General features: G+C 42.4%; 1 protein-coding gene across 1 annotated transcript in view; it reads right to left on the bottom strand.

Moving 5' to 3' along the window:
• Positions 1–842: 842 nt before the first annotated feature.
• Positions 843–18,710, bottom strand: part of SETBP1 (SET binding protein 1) — a 307,969-nt gene continuing 290,101 nt past the window's right edge. The window contains exons 4-5 of the mRNA XM_082258943.1: positions 6,196–6,354; positions 843–2,053 (exon numbers count right to left, since the gene is read on the bottom strand). Coding sequence (XP_082115069.1) covers positions 1,569–2,053; positions 6,196–6,354 — 644 coding nt within the window. The 3' untranslated portion in view covers positions 843–1,568. The remainder of the gene's footprint in view (positions 2,054–6,195; positions 6,355–18,710) is intronic.

The raw sequence follows: 18,710 nt of genomic DNA, 5'->3' as shown, positions 1-18,710 counted from the left end.
GTACACCAGATTTTTTTTGGCCGAAAAGTCGGAGTTGGTTGTCGGAAGCATCATACTAACAAGCCGAAAATCGGCAGATCAGTTGTCGGACGAAAATTCCCTGCCAATTTTCGATGCGTGTGTACGGGGCTTTAAAGTTATATTTTGGGACAGATTAGACTGAACTTGTTGAGAAATGCTTGCAGTCAGCCATGAAACCCTCTCCTAAGAAACATCTAAAAAGGTAAGAATTTTTTTTTTAGGTTTGCTATGTGAATGGGAACACAAACATAAAACGGGGTTGTCTCAGATTTGACTCCAATACACTTTAAATTTGGGTTTGATGTAAAAAACCATCTAGCTATCACATATTAACGCATAAAAGCCAACATAAAGACTAAAAGTCATGTGTAAAGTTGGGTTTGGTGAAAAAAACACAACAACCTAGCTATCAAAAAACTGCTCCTGAAAGTCAACATAAACATTGAAAATCATGCGTAAAGTTGGGTTTGGTGTCATACGCAAAGGATGTAGGGTTGACTTTTTAAGATTGTAGCACTTTGTGGAACTTCATGACAGACCAATACAAATCTAGAGACTGTCAGAAGCAGACTAACATTTTCAACCCAGCCAAAATACTTTTTGTCTGAAGATAATTTTCTACCAATATGTACGCTTACCAGATATCAAGAGAAGGCATGGAAGTATGGAAAAGAAAAATGTCTGAGCACGGCAAACAGAAGAAAAACCTTCAAGGTTACATACTTGATATAACATTCTAATGATATACTTGAATGAAGGCAACTCCTAGATTTTAGCTTATTCAAAAATCTTATTTTAAAGAAACAAGAAAAAAAAAAAAAAAAAAAAAAGAAGAGTAAAAGGCCTATCTATGCTTCATGATGGGACACATGATCCAGTGCGTTAAAGCCGAGACCACTTAGTGTCGATATTCCATGCAAAGTATCATATTAAAAAGATACATATAAGTTATTACCAATAAACAAATTTCATATGCATCGATGTCTACATGTTGTTTGAGGTACATGTATCTGTGTCTATTAATTAGAAGGGGGAGTTTTAAACACAGTGTGTTTCCTAATATGGAAAGATGCCCAGGTTGAGGTGAACCTCATCTATATAACCACCTGACTGAGAAGACATAGGTAAGGTTTATAAGTAAGGTCCCCTTTATCTACAGATAGCATTTTTTTTTCCCATTGTCACTGGCCATTAGAAAACTTTTTTTTTTCTATGAGTAAAAACAAAGGGATTGCAATTTTCCAGTAAAGACCGACCTCCCATCAGAGCTCAGAAGCCTACTTCAGTATCCTGGAACAAAAAGCCACATCCAAAAACAAGTTGTCGTTTTTCTACTGACAACATAACATATGACGTAGCATGAAAATACAGGTTTGAAGTCTAGAGTCCAAAGCCGTACAAAACCCACTGTAAAAAGCTGTCATTTTGTAATGTTAAAAAAAACAGGAAAAGAACAAAAAGATCGGGTGTTGCAGCCTCAATTAGAGGTTCTTCTACCCCATAAAAGTCTATAGTCAGCCTGATTATCAACCCAAAGATGACGCTTATTAGGGAGAAATGTTAGATTCCCCTCGTCTCCTTCGATGCCGCTTTGTCTTTACTTCCTCCTCTTCGACGAGTCTCCGCTTCCCCTTTCTCTGCCCATGAGAGTTTTGAGTTTCTCTGGCCATATGTATGACGGCTTCAATAGTGTCCATGACCAAGTCCTTACAGTTCCTTTCCAACTCCTGGGAGTTACATTTTTTACCTCGTTTGTTGGGGAGGTCCACACATTTTTCCAGGATGGGCATTTGGTCTCTTGAATCGTCATCGAACAAGACTGGCTGCTTCCTGGGGCGGCCTCGCTTTTTCTTCACAAAGTTATTGCCGGTCTTTGATTGTCTCTGTAACCTCTTGGCCTTTAGGATTTTGTTCACATGATCCATGTTCTTTTTGGTGGACAGGATTTTATTGTAGTTGCACATTTTCCTCACCTCCGTCTGGATGGCTTCAATCTCACAGCGTTTGAAGCGGTTTCGAAGAGAGGCATTTGCTGGTAAAATAAATAAAAATAGAAATATATATGTTAATAACATGTAAGCCACACATACACACAGTGCAAGGTAAATCCTTTTATATGTCAAGCCTTAAAATCATATGAGCTTGTGAAAAGGCAAAAATCTATAATACCTAAAATTAATTGAGCTCAATGCTCACTGTAAAATGCTGTTAGCATTGAGTTTGCATCTGCTCCATGCTTTCTGTGTATTTGGAGGTCGAGTTATTTCCCTACAAAAAAAATTGCAGGAAGGCAATTGCCTTTCATTCCCCTTTCGTCAGGGAGGACACTTATGGGCGAGGTTATGAACGATACCAGGGATTCCCAAACGACGGCCCTGCAGCTGTTGCAGAACTACACATCACATGAGGCATTGTAAAACTCTTGACATTCACATACCTGTACATGGCTAGGCATGATGGGAATTGTTCCTGAACAACTGGAGGGCTGTAGTTTGGGAATCCCTGAACTATACTATATATACACTGAACAAAATTATAAACGCAACACTTGTTTTTGCCTCCATTTTTCATGAGCTGAACTCAAAGATCTAAGAAAGAAAAAATTGAACAAAAGTTCAGAAGGTGGGACTTTATATGAGGCTCTGCCCAATGGGGCTAGATGCCTCCATCCCTGGTCATAAGAATAGGAGGGGAATAAAGTGATTAAAATAAGTAGAAAAAGTACGTTAGGCAGTGGGCTTGTACAAAGATAATCAGGTAAAAATATTTTACCCGATTATCTTTGTACAAGCCCACTCCCTGACATACTTTTTCTACTTATTTTAATTACTTTATTCCCCTCATATTCTAAAGATCTAAGAAAACCGGGATTCATCCACGAAGAGAACACCTCTCCAAAGTGCCAGACACCATCAAATGTAAGCATTTTCCCACTCAAGTCGGTTACGATGATGAACTGTAGTCAGGTTGAGACCCCGATGAGGATGACGAGCATGCAGATGAGCTTCCCTGAGACAATTTGTGCAGAAATTCTTTGGTTATGCAAACAGATTGTTGCAGCAGCAGTCCGGGTGGCGGAGGATCTTGGAGGTGAAGATGCTGGATATGGAGGTCCTGGGCTGGTGTTGTTACACGTGGTCTTTTGTTATTTGTTTAAAAAAAAACTTAGTTATGAAACGGTTAGACCCCTTTTTCATGGGGTGGATTCCGCCAGGAGTCTGCCTGCTCAGCGCAAGATCTGTCTGCTGATCCCTGCCGAGCAGGAGGATGACTGGTCTGTATCCACTTATGCGGAGCAGACACAGCCTGCTCTCCTCTATGGGCAGCCATATGTAAACAGACCGCCAGTCTGTTTACAACCGAATGCCATTCGATCCGATAGGCGGATGGGAAATGGATCCCCATCCATCTGTTTTTAGGGGATCTGATCAGATTGGATGTTGGCGAGCTTAAATGGACACATGTCCATTTACATCTGCTGCTCTATAAAGGACAATGGGGGGTCCAATCAAACCCGCCTGAAAAACTGACCACCTGTGTGAAAGGGGCCTTCTATGGGTAAAGTTCTGCTTTAATGATAAAAGGTAAAAAAAAACTTTTCAATCCCTGTACAGCAAGGCTGGACAGTGAGAGGAAGAAGCAGTACAAGTAGCTGATAGGAGGAGAGAGAAGAGTGACAGCAACCATACTGCCTATACTTTCACTGTCACAGGCTGGGAGTAGGACCAGGATGATCTGGGCTCAGAGAAGGTAGGTTAAATTAAACTGGCCATCAAACTGAAGATAACTAGTGGCAGGGGCAATATCTGGGTTCTGCTTTAACAGTAGTTTCAAAGGAAATTGTCATGATAGAAAACTGAATACCACCGGACGATACCATCCATCAGTTTTATCCTGGAAATGGTTTGACGGTCGGCTTTTGCAAGCACCATCTCTTGCCTCTGGGCATGTTTATCTGCATTCTTTCTTCATATGCTGAGATTATAAAAAGTGCATCATAACAGCAGAGAGCCATCTTGTGTAAACACACAATGCATGCAACAGATCTCTTCATTAGCTAAATATGCGCCTTATATTTTCCATATGTTGGTTCAGGCACTGAAGTTTATACAGCAAGGGGGGCAGATAGACCCAACGTGTGTGTTTAAATATTAAAGCCCGGTCTTAATTACTCAAAACTCATTATGCAGTTTATCGGTTTAGTTTTGCCTCAGGACAACTGAAAAAGATTTGATTTTTTTCTTTTTAGACAACATCTGGGCCCCCATCTTAGCCGTCTTCCCAGAGAAGACATTTTCAAAGAGGTCCTCGTTAATTACAGGAAACTCACGGTGCAGACCAATTTTCCCATTAACAGTTTTTTTTTTTTCTGTGCATATCCCTCCAAATGATTTTCACATCTGGACGGCAGATATCTCGTTATTTCATGTGAGCTTCGAAAAGGGACTTTTCTGGAGTCTGCAGCAAGGCCAGGCTTTGCATTATAAAATGGTAAACTATAAAATTGGCTTTAGTGTTCTTTAAAAGTGGAGTTCCACCCATTTTAATAAGTTTAGATGAACGTAATCCCCTTTAAAAATACTTTTATCAATGGAAACTATTTTTTATTTTTTTGCAAGGAAATACTTTTTTTCTTATTTATTTATCTGCACTTCCGGGTCCGGCCGCTTATAGGCGATTACGTCATTCATGATTCGCAAGGGCTGCTGGGATGTATCCCAGCAGCCCTTGCGAATCGCCTAGTGACGAAATCTCGCATTATTACACCGGCACCAGCTGTACTCAAATGTATTGCATTGAGCCCCTGCTCTGGCCCGCCTCCGCCCCGCCTCTTCTCAGTGAGCTCTACGGGATGTATTGCTTTGAGTCTGCGCTCCGCCTCTGCCCCGCCTCCTCTCAGTGAGCGCGGACTGAAAGCAGTACATCCCGTAGAGCTCACTCCCGTAGAGCTCACTGAACGCCATTGTACTCAGACATCCGACACCCGTTGCTACCATAATACTCGAACAGCGAGTGCATCTGGTTGGGTTCAGTCACTGTTCAGCTATCAATTTTCCACCCAACTCCTTCAACAAAAGTTGATCAGAAAATTGAGTAATGCCGACAAAGCCACCCATGGCTTGAATTTTGCAGGAAATGGATGCAGTTCAACCTGTGTATGGCAGGCTTAAAGGCAGTCCTTGGTCACCCACCACCCGATTCAAACCAGATTCAAAGAAAACAGTATTTAAAAAAAAAAAAAAAATATATATATATATATATATATATATATATATATATATATATATATATATATATATATATATATATATATATATATATATATATATATATCAAGGAGTAAATATAATCATGCCTGTTTGTAAATGAAACCCATAAGCACGGTCTTTAAAAATACTTTTGCAACCTTTATGCTTCCCCTATCATACTGGAGCCCTCAGCATTCTTCTATATTCAGATGAAAGATTCTGTGCACACGGTGCTGGATCACATTAAGTGTCTCCCCAGTATCTCTCTAGAAAAGCATACTCCCACTTGACACCCCCTGGCAAGGATAAGCATACGCATTCACATCCAGAACTTTTGCCACTGATGCAATTTTTCACTTGTTTAGTACAGTCGGTATAATATGGCCAAAAGTTTGTGGACAACAGACCATTACACCTACATAGGCTTGTTGAACATTCCTATCCAAAACCATGGCCAAAATTAAGGAATTTGCCCCCATGTGCAACTATAACAGTCTCCACTCTTTCAGGAAGGCTTTCTACAAGGAATGTGTGTTCATTCAGCCAAAGGAGCATTTGTGAGGTCAGGAACAGATGTTGGATGAGAAGACTCGGCTCACAATCAGCGATCTGGTTCATCCTAAGGATGTTCAGTAGGGTTGAGGTCAGGGCTTTGTGTAGGCCACTCAAGTTCCTCCAAATCAAACCATGTTTTTATGAAGCTGGCTTTCTACAGGGGTGCAATCATACTGGAACAGAAAAGGACCTTCCCAAAACTTTTGTCTCAAAGTTGGAAGCACATAATTGTCCAACATGTATTTGTATGCTGTAGAATTTCCAGTACCCTTTGCTGGAAGCACAAGAGTTTATTAGGGATTCTCCCATCACCAACCCAGGTAAAACAAACAGGAGGTAGTGACATGGTACTTCTACATGGAGTACTAACCTGATTTGTTGGATGATGAGAAGAAGGAGAGGAGAGGGTTTGGAGGCACGGAGGCAGATTCGGCTGCTGGCTTCCTTTTGGTCAAGTTGTTGGAAGATGTAGTTTCATTTTTGTTATGTTGAGACATCTGGTCGGCTTTCTGATGAGCACTTGATAAACCTACACAAGAAGAAAAAGAACATTTTTTGAGTATAATTATACCCACAAATTACGCAAAGAAGTGTAAGAGACTCTCAGCTTTGTCAGAACACCATACTTAAAGACCTTTTACCTTTATTTAAACCTTTTCCCAGTTATTTCACTCTTTAATAGAATCACATGTAAATTTCATTTTTTTTTCAATTTAGTAAAATATCTAATGTTTTGCATTCTCCTCATACTTCTTTTTCTTGCCTAAACCAAAGCAACATTCCATCGGCCGCCTGAAGCTTCCTGGAATATCCACAACACACAGCCCAGAAGGCTACTAGTCAATAAATGGTGAATAATTGGGAGATTGCCAATGTATTGCAAGATTTTGTGCTTCTGTAGCATTGCATAGTGGTGCATCACCAGGGGGGGCAGTTGTCAAAGTCAAGAAATGACACCTGGCAATCAATGATCCATGATCCAAGAGAGTGGTGAAGAAGAGAAGCATAGTTAAAACTTTGGCTGCGAAGAAGACATCTTTGTAGCCTAGGGAGAAGTAAAGCTGACCAGGCATATGTTGATCGAAATTCGGATGGTTCAGCTGAGAGCGGATGAATTTCAGTCACTGTGTGGCCATGCCAACTTGACAGAAGTGGAAGGGACGACTAAGGAAAACTTGTCCCGACCAGCAGTTGAAGCTGCTGATCAGTATATTCTGACAACAGAGTGGCCCCACTGTTAGAATACATTGTACTAGCGGAGAAATGAAGGCACTGGGAATTCCTCCAGGGTACTTTCATTCAACAGGGTAGTCTTATTTTGACATGTATGTTTAAAAGACATTCTGCCTAGGTTCACACTGAGGGCAGGTTTGAAATCACCCGAACTCGCACGATTTCAAACCGGCATTTCAACCTGACTTTGGGGGCAATTTGACAGACATCTGTGTGGGTTCCTGCACAGTTGTCTATTGAAATTGCCACCCGAAATCACCAAAAGTAGTGCAGAAACTACTTTTGGGAGTCGGTGCGGCGCCACAAAGTCGCCATCGCACCGATTCAGGCGGTGCCATTGCCGGTAATAGGCTCCAATTTGGCATGCAATTTGACATGTTGGCCCAATGTGAATGACATGAGGAAAGATGGCTGTGTGAGATCCAGTGTGGGGAGGCACAGTGGCAAATTACATCAGGACACTTGATTTCCTGGATTTGTATGTGTTTTAAAGATGTTCCAGCGAACAAGGTAAGAGGTGATGTAAATTTGACATGTTGGCCCAATGTGAATGTGTGCTAAAGCAGATCTTCGCCCTTTTCATCCAAAACCCAGCATTCCAAAACTATACCAATTCCACCACCATGCTTCACAGTTGTGTCCTCAGATTGCAGCAAACATACGGTAATCCAAATCCTACCGACTATTTTCTTTTATTTTTGTACATACCTATGCTTATTCAAGCTGCCCTACACTACTAATATTCTCGCCTAGGCTACCCGAAGCCTCCTGAGATGCTTATATCAGGAGTGTTTGGGGGCAATCCACAGCACAAGCACTGTGGCGTGCCATGTAGGAGGGGGACGGCAAGAACCAGGACAAGCCAGCCAGCTCGAAAGATGGCTGTGTGAGATCCAGTGTGGGGAGGCACAGTGGCAAATTACATCAGGACAATGCTTGATTTGCTGGATTTGTATGTGTTTTAAAGATGTTCCAGCAAACAAGGTAAGAGGGGATGTAAAAAAAAAAAAAAAAAGGATAGGTGGTGAAAGTTCCTCTTTAAGTAGGTGACAAATTATAGCCGAACTACAGCAACAGTTATTTATCTCTTTTGATCTTTTAAAAATTCCTGCGAGGTTTTAATTGGTGTCTGCTTTCCCAATAGATAGATTCACACCCTCTATATGTACTAGTGACCATTACCGTCAAGGGTGAAAATGAAAAAAAATCCCAAAGTTTGAGTTGTCACCAAAACAGTATTGGCAAGGAAATCTTCCAAGGAGGACAACCAGGGTTTCCTTCAAAGTTCCTGGACTGGAAGTAAAGGAAAATCTCCTCAATGGGACCATGGTGGCAAAAACAAAACTGACAGAGGTTATACCCTCTCTTACTCCATCCGAAATGAAACTTTTTTCCTCCTTTAATCTTACTTGAATTGAGATCTGGAGTACGCGTAGATACGCCATGAGTCCCATAGACCTGGCAGAGATGCTCGCTACGTGTTTTGTGGGACATCGTAGAGGCACATACGCGCTGTGTGGTCTCCGCCAGAGACGTGGCATTGACGCTTGGTGTGTCTGTGTGTGCGCAGGGGATCTTTCGCCATATTGGCCTAGAATGGAGTTAGGCAATAAAATAAATAATTTTAAAAAAGTTTTTTTCTTTTTTTGCTAATGCACAAGCGGTAGGTGGGAGGAGGCACAGGACCTTAAAAAAATTGGATGAAGGAAAACCCTATAACGACTTTTTTAATGAATATTCACAATAAAAACCTGCCTGCTTAAAAAAATAAGGCACATATTTAATAAACGCCATATTATGAATTAAATTGACAATCGGGTAATGATGCCCTTCCCCCCTCCAGTGTAAAGTCTGCAGATACTTATGGCTTAAAGTAGGCATTTAAAATGTTTAACCAATCGGCGTGCCGGCACGAGCCAGAGTAAAAATCGATGTTTGTGTTTTAACCCATTCAACAAAACCTCTTCTGAGACTCTTCAGCTCTGAAATATTGTCCAGAGACCTGGCGGGTGGATAGGAAGGGGCTGCCTCTTGTTACCACGGAGACCGGGTTCAAGGTTAAACTACTACCAAATCAGATTCGGTGACAGGCCGCAGCATCTAACAGCTGTGCCTCTGACTAGAAAAGACGCCGCAGGTCAGAGAGCAAACGGATTTTCGGCCCCTTGAGAAAGAGAGGATGTTGTTGTTTCATAAGAAAGCTCATTTTAGATCTCGGAGAAAGCCCTACATGAAGAGGCGGAGGTGCAAAATGGCTTCCTTGTAGTAAAATGTAGGGAAAAATCACTGCTATAATTTAGCTTGCTGAGATTTTGTGACCCTTAATGCTCGTCTTGCAGGTCACCAAAGTACCCATAATCCCCCCAGACCTGACCGATGTCAACAATGTACACGATACATTCCATAAATAACAAGTTCCAGATTTCCTGCACCATTCCAGGCTGACTTTGAATATATAAACCAGTCTCTTGTTATGGGCGACGACCAACTATGGGGTTCATCCAGTCCCCACTTCTCTCCAAGTCCTCATACAGGGAAAACCGTACCCCACACATATATAAGTAATTAAATTTTTCTGAGCGGCATATCCATCACACCAGACTCTTCCCCTCTGACGCCTTTCACTCAGAGCCTTATTGTAAAGAGAGAATATAATAGGCCATCTTTACAATAAAGCTCTTAGAGTGAAGTCTATCAGGTTGAGTCTGGCAGTTTTTTATACTAAACACCAGGGTTGTGGCTTTACCTGTATGAAGATTTGAAGTTTAGTCTGCACAATAACCTTACACCATTAACTGCACAACAGCCCAATGCCAAAAACTGCACAACAGCCCAATGCCAAAAACTGCACAACAGCCCAATGCCAAAAACTGCACAATACCCCAATGCCAAAAACTGCACAATACACTAACACCATAAGCTAGGTAATACCCCAGTGTCATAATAAGCAAAATACTCAAGCACTGCAAGCTGCCCAATACCTGTATACCATAAGCTGTGCAACTACTCCAAGACCATAAGAAGCAAAATACTCTGGTACCACAAGCTGCACTGTATTCCGGAAGCCATTAGACACAAAATAACCTGTCATAAGCTACACAATACTCCATTGCCATAAAATGCACTGTATTCCATTGTCAAAAGCGGCACTATATCCCATGATAAGCTAAAGTCAAAGTCCAGCTGGTTAAACTCAAATGGACTATTAGAAATGATTTACTGAACTTGACACCTTCCGTAATTTGTGAAATAAACCCCAACAGCCTAGGCCGCACAATGCTCCAACATTATAGGCCGCACAATGCTCCAACATTATAGGCCGCACAATGCTCCAACGGCATAAGCCGCACAATGCTCCAACATTATAGGCCGCACAATGCTCCAACGGCATAAGCCGCACAATACTCCAATGCCATAAGCCCCACAATGCTCCAACACTATAGGCCGCACAATGCTCCAATGGCATAAGCCGCACAATACTCCAATGCCATAAGCCCCACAATGCTCCAACATTATAGGCCACACAATGCTCCAACGGCATAAGCTGCACAATGCTCCAACGCCATAAGGCACACAATGCTCCAACGCCATAAGGCACACAATGCTCCAACGCCATAAGGCACACAATGCTCCAACGCCATAAGGCACACAATGCTCCAACGCCATAAGGCACACAATGCTCCAACGCCATAAGGCACACAATGCTCCAACGCCATAAGGCACACAATGCTCCAACGCCATAAGGCACACAATGCTCCAACGCCATAAGGCACACAATGCTCCAACGCCATAAGGCACACAATGCTCCAACGCCATAAGGCACACAATGCTCCAACGCCATAAGGCACACAATGCTCCAACGCCATAAGGCACACAATGCTCCAACGCCATAAGGCACACAATGCTCCAACGCCATAAGGCACACAATGTTCCAACGCCATAAGGCACACAATGCTCCAACGCCATAAGGCACACAATGCTCCAACGCCATAAGGCACACAATGCTCCAACGCCATAAGGCACACAATGCTCCAACGCCATAAGGCACACAATGCTCCAACGCCATAAGGCACACAATGCTCCACTCCTGAGCTTGTTTTTACTTTTTTCATTTACATCGTCTGACCGTTAAAAAGCGGGAGTTCATAGAGAGAAGGTGAGGAGCAATATTCTGAACCTTATGAAGTGGGTCATGTTGAAGGATTTGCAATAAAACCTCTATGCACATGTACAGCTGGTTAAACTCAAATAGACGTATAGAAATGATTTACTGAACTTGACACCTTCTGTAATTTGTGGAGTGTATCTGAATAAGAAACCAGTGGATAGTATAATAAAGGTTACTTTACAAGCACAGTTCCACTCAAGACCTTGTGCCTGAGGAAGGCAAACTTATCTTTTTGAAATGGCAAGATTATGGAAGAGGCAGAAGGTCTCAATAATTCCTTTAATATTCATTAATCTTTCTGAACTCGGATAAAGGATTCTTGTAATAAGGCAATAAAGATGTGCTTTTATTGTCACAAGGCAGCCAGCAGAGCGGTGGGGAGGTAATTCCTCCCCAAAATGAATTATGTATCCCTCTTCCCCCACATCCTTCATTTACAATTTCCTAATTCTTCCTCCATACTAAAAGAGTACGTACTCATTATAAATAAAATGGCCTACTTCTGATTAGCGTCTGGACACATATACTGTATATATATATTCTCAGTACACCTCTGCTGCGATACATTCCCCAATGTTTTATCATTTTAAAGCCACTGCAAATACAGACTATTACCAGTACCAAAGGGCTTGTTACTTCCTGTAGTCAGCTGACAACACTGTCTCTGATGCAACGAAATTGCAAGCAGTGTTGTCAACCATGCTGGAGTTTTCCCAGTTAGAACACTGTATGACCTTAGAGGACAGTGTCCTGTAGTTTCGTTGACAACACTGCTTGGGATTTCAACGGATCAAAGACATTAGGTGCTCACTGGATATCTGGATCAAAGGGTATTTTTTAGCATTTTCAGCATCTTTAAAAAGATTTAACATGGGGAAATGTATACTTATTGCAGAGATAGATTCATTTTTTTATTTTTTTCCCCCCCAGACGTATACTTTAAGCCCTTGCTGACCGCATATGTGTGGTGGCAGAGGGTGGGCTTTAATGCCCACGTGCCACACATACAGTATGTGTCCATGGGTGGCAGAGCTTTCTGTACTGAGAGCGTGTTCCAAACACAGTGACCAAGCGGTCAAAGATGATAAGGATTAATAGCCAGTGGGACCGGCTTACGATCAGGATACCATTGTGACAGCCATTACTGTGGTCATATGATTGGCCAATCCTTCCCACCCTCCACAGTAAAGACCATGTTAAAGGGACGCTGAAGTTGAGCAGGAACGGATTTAAGATTATTGTGTACGTATATGACTGACTTGCTGTCCACAGGCCATTTCTTTTAAGTTGCCTGTCAGCTATTTAGTAAAAGTGATATGGGCAGCTATAGAGTTGCACAATCATGTTTACGGTAACGTGAAGTGATTACCATGCATGTGAGGTATCGCCACGAATGTGGATGCAAGAACAATAATTCATCTTTAGCCGTTAAATCTAAGTGGGCGAGCTGTAAAGCCTTATAAAATATCTCCGATGGACATTTTTGGGTACGGTCATTTTTTTTTGCCATTTCATGGGTGTTCACAATTATAAGGTTTGACATGTCTGGTATCTATTTACTCGATGCAACCTCCTCTTTTATATTTTCCCAAAAATGTTTACTATTGTATGTGTGCCCACTAAAATTAATTTTAGTGTATTTTTTTTTGCTAAAAATTTAGATTTGATAAATAGTAGTGCAAATATTGTGCAGCATTAAAATCCGAAACGGCTACCATTATTTTACAGGGCCTCTGATTTCAGAAAATATATAATTATTTGGGGGGTGGGGGAGTTAAGTAATTCTTTTAGCAAAAAAAAAAAAAGGCAGGTTTTACATTTATGCTCTGAATGCAAAGTGAACCTGTGGTTTGTCTAGTATTTACCATCCTTGCTCTCTCGCGCTGCCCTGTTCATGCATTGGAGCCCAGTAAAAAGCCCATGTGACATCACTTGGGCCTGCTGATTGGCAGTTTAGAGACCCAGGGCTGCATCATGGGAGAAAGAAAAGACGCCAACTGGTCCACTCCATACCCTAAAGTTACAGGTAACTAATTTCCTTGGGTCTGGACGGCAAACGAGAGCAGTGGTGCAGTATTGGCAATCTAGTATTAGCAACAGAGGGAGTGGAGTGGGCTATTGCAGGTGTGATCAAAATGCAGGTCCACCGTAATATAAAGTGGAACTCCATCAGACAGAATTTAAAAGGGTTCCTGTAAGATTTTATATTGCTGTGCCCCTGTTGGGGGAGCTCTCCACGTAGGCAGGTGCAGTCTACTTTCTCCACTGCAGGTGGCACTCCTTCGCAGTAGCAATAGTTACTCTATGGTTTTGGCAGCTATCTGGATTGGATGCTGGCACTTCATATGACTCTGGCGGGCACGTTGGGTCAGATAGAGTCTATTTAAGACACTGGCTCCTGGGTTGGGTGAGCATTTTGTGAGTGGCTAGAGTAAGGAAAGGTCACCAGCCTGTCAGGGACAGTGCTTAGTGTTAGGGAAAGGATCCAGAGGAGTAGGGAAAGTGCAGAGACACATCATCCTTCAAAGGAAGCCTCCCCGTTTGGGTGCAGACCAGCCAGACCGTATTTCTGCTTCTAGAAACACTTCACCACACTACTGCTGCTTATACGTAACAACTTTTGAGTGCTCCCGTTTGGGTTGCCCTACCGTCGGGCCTGTTTGTTGTTTTCTGGACTTTTGATATAATATATTCTTGTTTTTGCCACACTACCCATTCTAGTTAACCTACAAAACCATTCAAGCAGCAATTACATTAATCTTTACATGTATCAATTGACTGTTGAAAGTGAAATTTTTTCTTTAATGCACCTCGAAGTGGTCCCCTCCCTTTGGGCCAGTACTCAAGTGTGAACAGATGGCAGCATTTTCAACACAAGTGTTGGTTGTATTCAGAAGCACATGGCCATCGTATGTACTAACACATACGCTGGAAAATCTCTAAGACTCATTACTGAGCCGGCATCCCCTTCTCCCCCCACCTCCTTTATCTGGAGTCACTCACTTAGAAGAACTAAAGGGCTGATGATAGCTCTGAAAGCTCCCAGGAATTAGATCAGCTGAGCGATAGTGATAAACTCCCAGTTAATAAACCCACTGAGCTCCTTCCACCAGAATGATCAATTTCAGCATGTCCAGAGGCACACCGCTCTGCGCCGCCTAATACCGAGAAAATTCAGCTTCAGCGTCCGATCACGCCACAGTGTGCTCCCCAATAGACCCCTATACACAATGCAGCATTTTCACAGGTGCGTGGCTCCTAACCGTCCCTCCTCTGTGGGGACAGTCCTGCTTTATAACCCAGATCCTGATCTTCTTTATCCACAGCTGTCCTCATATTGATTTGTTTAAATCAATATATTAAAAGGCTCAGTAGCAAAAAGAATAAATTGTGCAGACTGAAGACAGGACATAAAATAAGCACGGTTCCCAATGTGTACAGATGGCCGGGTAGAGTCCATTGCATCAGATATCATTTGTCATAGTCAAACATTCAGTACATTGTTGCAATAGATGCACTTTTCCTCAAAGTGTAAATTTCACCCAAAAGGGTAAGTTCCGCTCTTCCTCCTCCTCCTTTGCATTTGGCACTTTTTTGGGGGGCAGGTACTTGATTTTGACAGGTACCCACTCCCGGTCAGTTCACTGCACCGATCTGAGAGGAAGTTCGGCCCCCCACTCCTGCCCTGCGGCCTTCACAGGTCCCAGAAACCTGCAGGACCAATTACAATGCGCAGCGTGGCTCGCGCATGCGCAGTTATAAGCCGGCTGTGAGGCCTCAAGGCTTCACTGCTGGTTTCCCTTAGTGAAGATGTCAGCGCCTGCACTCAAAACGAATTAAAGAATCGTCTTGAATAAGGACAGCGCTGGATCCAGGGGAAGGTAAGTGGTCTTATATTAAAGGGGTTGTAAAGTCAGAAGGTTTTCTATCTTAATGCATAGAAAAGCCTTCTGAGTGCAGCAGCCCCCCTCATACTTACCAAAGCCCCCTCTCTAACCAGTTATGTCCACAAATGCCTCAGCCGTCCGGGACACTCTCTCTAGATTGGTTGGGATACAGCAGTGATGTCATTGGCTCCCGCTGCTGACAATAAAGCTCAGTTAGCCAATCAGGAGAGAGAGGGGGTGGGGCCGAATGACAGCTCCGTCTCTGAATGAATATACAGAGCTACAGCTTTGTTCGGGGGCCTCCATAGCAAGCTGTTTGCTGTGGGGGTAATCAACAGGAGGGAGGGGCCAGGAGCACCGAAGGGAGACCCAAGAAGAGGAGGATCGGGGCTGCTCTATGCAAAACCAACTGCACAGAGGAAGGAAGTATATGTTTGGTATTTTAATAGAAAAAAAACCAAGACTTTATTTACAATCACTTTAAAAGACTGAAATTGAATACAAATACTGTAGCTGCATACTTTTAATTTTTGGGGGGGACTGGAGCTCCTCTAAGTCTGTGAAGGTTCTCCATGTCATGGTATATCTAGATGTAGTTCCTCAAATTCAACTGCACTTGTAATGTAATGTTGAAGAGGTTTCATAGCTCCTTTAAGCACTTAACACTGAAGAAGTGGCCTGGAGAAACTACGAAGCGTCTTCAACATTAGAAAGAAACTTTTTTTTTAAATCCTACCCATCAATCAGGGTATAGCTAGTAGTGGTCACATTCAGATGGACTTGCTCTAAAACGTTGAGGTTTCTCCAAGCCACTTCTTCAGTTCGAATGATAAAACATTGAAGCTGAAGAAGAGGCTTGGAGAAGCTGTGAAACCTCAAACAATATAAAGCAAGTCCATCTGAATATGACCAACTGCCACTAGAAATATCCCCATTGATAAAGGGACACTTCCTCTAACAAAAAAAATATCTTACTTGGTAATCAGTGTAGATAGTTGGTCACATTCAGCTGGACTGGTTTTGTAATGTTGAAGATGTTTTTTTGGGTTCCTAGCCAGTTTTTAAAGTGGTTGTAAAGGTTTTTTATTTTTTTATTTTTTTTTAAGTGCGTTCTCTGAATTAGGGTAAAAAATGTCAGAGTAGTAGTATTGCTCTCTCTCTCTCCTAAATACAAGTCCTCAGTTGATTCAGCACTGTGCCCATCTACAGCAGCTCTCTCCCCTCTCTCATAGGTTCTGCTGAGGCAGCGGGAGCCATTGGCTCCTGCTGCTGTCAGTCAATCAAATCCTGTGAGCAGCAAACCCTTGCTATGGGGGCAGACACACATGAACAAGAGTGTGCCAACGGGGAACCCCAAAAGAGGTTTGCGTTGCTCTGTGAAAATTCCATTTCATGATCCTTTAAAACAATTTTAAGGCTTGCCAAATCCAAAAAAAAAAAAAAAAAAAAAAAAAAAAAAAAAAAAAAAAAAAAGGTGTTAAAGTGGTTCTAAAAGCCTAAATGTTTTTTACCCTAATGCATTCCTTGCATTAAGGTAAACAATGTTTAGGCATCAGTATCCTCTCTCACCCCCCCCTTTATTTACCTGAGCCCTCATTCGAACCAGCGTGTGCACGTCTGCAGCTCTTCTCTCCCCTCACTTCCAGGTCTGGCTGGCTTTGCTGGGACACCGGGAGCCATTGACGCCCTTCCCAGTGCTGTCAATCAAAGCCAGTGACTAGGGAGTGGGGCTGAGTCCCGCTGTCTGTGTCAATGGATGCAGCAGCAGGGCTCGGGAGCGAGCAGGTATGTTTCCCATGAGGGCACTGAGAGGAGGGGCCAGGAATGCCGGTGGGGGACCCGAGAAGACATTTACAGAGCAGGTAAGTATAGACGTTTTTTTTTTTTAATCTTTACAGTGGCTTTAAAATCTGTTTTAGCAAACCAGAATTTTTTTTTGATGTGATCTAGTTGATCAGCAGCACCAAGATCAACTAAGATGTAAGCCCTAACTGTCATACTGTTGAGGCTTACATCTACATTAATATTAAAAAAATAAATAGACCGTGAAGACCTACCGGAACAATCTATTCATATATAACTCTGAGGACGTCACCGGAAGTGACGAAACGTGTCAGTTTGGACCACATAGCGTCATTACGTCATGTTGAGGTGGAGCGCAAGCCGGAAGTAAGCCCGTCGCTTTGTGAGGAGGACGAGCAGCCAGCACCGCTAGACCACCAGTGATGTTTATAACTTTTTAAGCTGATTTTTACCCGATTTATGGGAAATAAAGGAATATCCTAACTATATTACACTATCTGGAGCCTTCTTTTCTCCCTTGTACACAACCACTGGCTGATTACCCCGGAGCCTAAAGGAGCCACCAGCAGCCTATAGGACCACTTAAAAGGGGAAACCTATTAAGCCCAGGGGGCTTTTCAAGCGTGAATGGTTCTAGTGCCATACGGCATGTAGAGCCCACTTAATCTGGTAAGTGATCCAATTTACCTATTCACAAAGGAATTGATGTCATGGCCAATCATGTCAGAGCACCTGCACTTTTGAATTTGAGGATTCATTGTCACTAAGGACATTCACTACTATTTTTGAGCACTGAAGTCACTATATATATTTTGGACTATTTTTGACACTATTTAAAATATTTTTCATAATTTTATATATTTCTTTTAATCTTATTTGGATCTGTTTTATATTTATATGCTTATTCACCATGCACTAATTTGCACAATTACCCATCATAGGGAGTTTTTTTTTTTATGTTTTTTGATGATTATATGTTGAATAATTTTATAAGATGTCACGTTTACACTGGAATTGTATTTACAACACAGAGAGTGATATAGATATTGGCATCCACTGGTTCCAGCAAGCGCTGTATTTGGTCCTCTATAAGAACATTTATATCTTACTATTCATATAATAGCCAATCAGCTGCACCCTCACATTGTGATATTCTCAATACATTTATTTCATCTGACAAGTCAAATCTGAAACAAAACAGGACTCCAGAATAAGAGTTCAATTATCTCTCTTCCAGAGAGGTCTTAATGCTACTTAAAGGGACCAGCCTGGCCTTGAGGGAGAGCGTACCGCTAAGCAGCGATCACTTAGAAATAAGCTTTTACTTAACCACTTCATATTGTCAAATGGAAGGAGAGATTACTGCCATGGTAAGACTAATGCAGCAGATAATGCAGGCAAAGATAAATGGTGTTTAGGACATCAGCTGATCAGCGATGGGCACAACGAACCTAATTCCCAGACACAAGGGAAGGGGGGCCATTTGTGGACTGCAACAAGCTTTACCAGTTCAACGTTAGCTGGAAACTCAGTGAATGAAGGCTCAATCCAGGCCCACCACAGAAAGGAATGGTGGCAGGTGGGAGACGCCCGATAGTTGGTCCATCAAGTCCTGCCACAACACCTATGTCTAACACCTGTAGTTGTTCCTCCAGGACTCACCAAAACACCTATGATTGCCATCTCTAGTTGGTCCGCCAGGACCTGCCACGACACTTATGTATGACATTTTTGGTTGGCTTGCTAGGACACACCCCAACATCTACATTTCCCATCTTCAGTTGGTCTGCCAGG

The sequence above is a fragment of the Pelophylax lessonae genome (genome assembly GCF_965119305.1).
Source record: "Pelophylax lessonae genome assembly, chromosome: 1".
Classification (NCBI taxonomy): Eukaryota; Metazoa; Chordata; class Amphibia; order Anura; family Ranidae; genus Pelophylax; species Pelophylax lessonae.
Note: the sequence above shows the minus strand (reverse complement) of the source record. Positions and strands in the feature narration are given on the sequence as shown.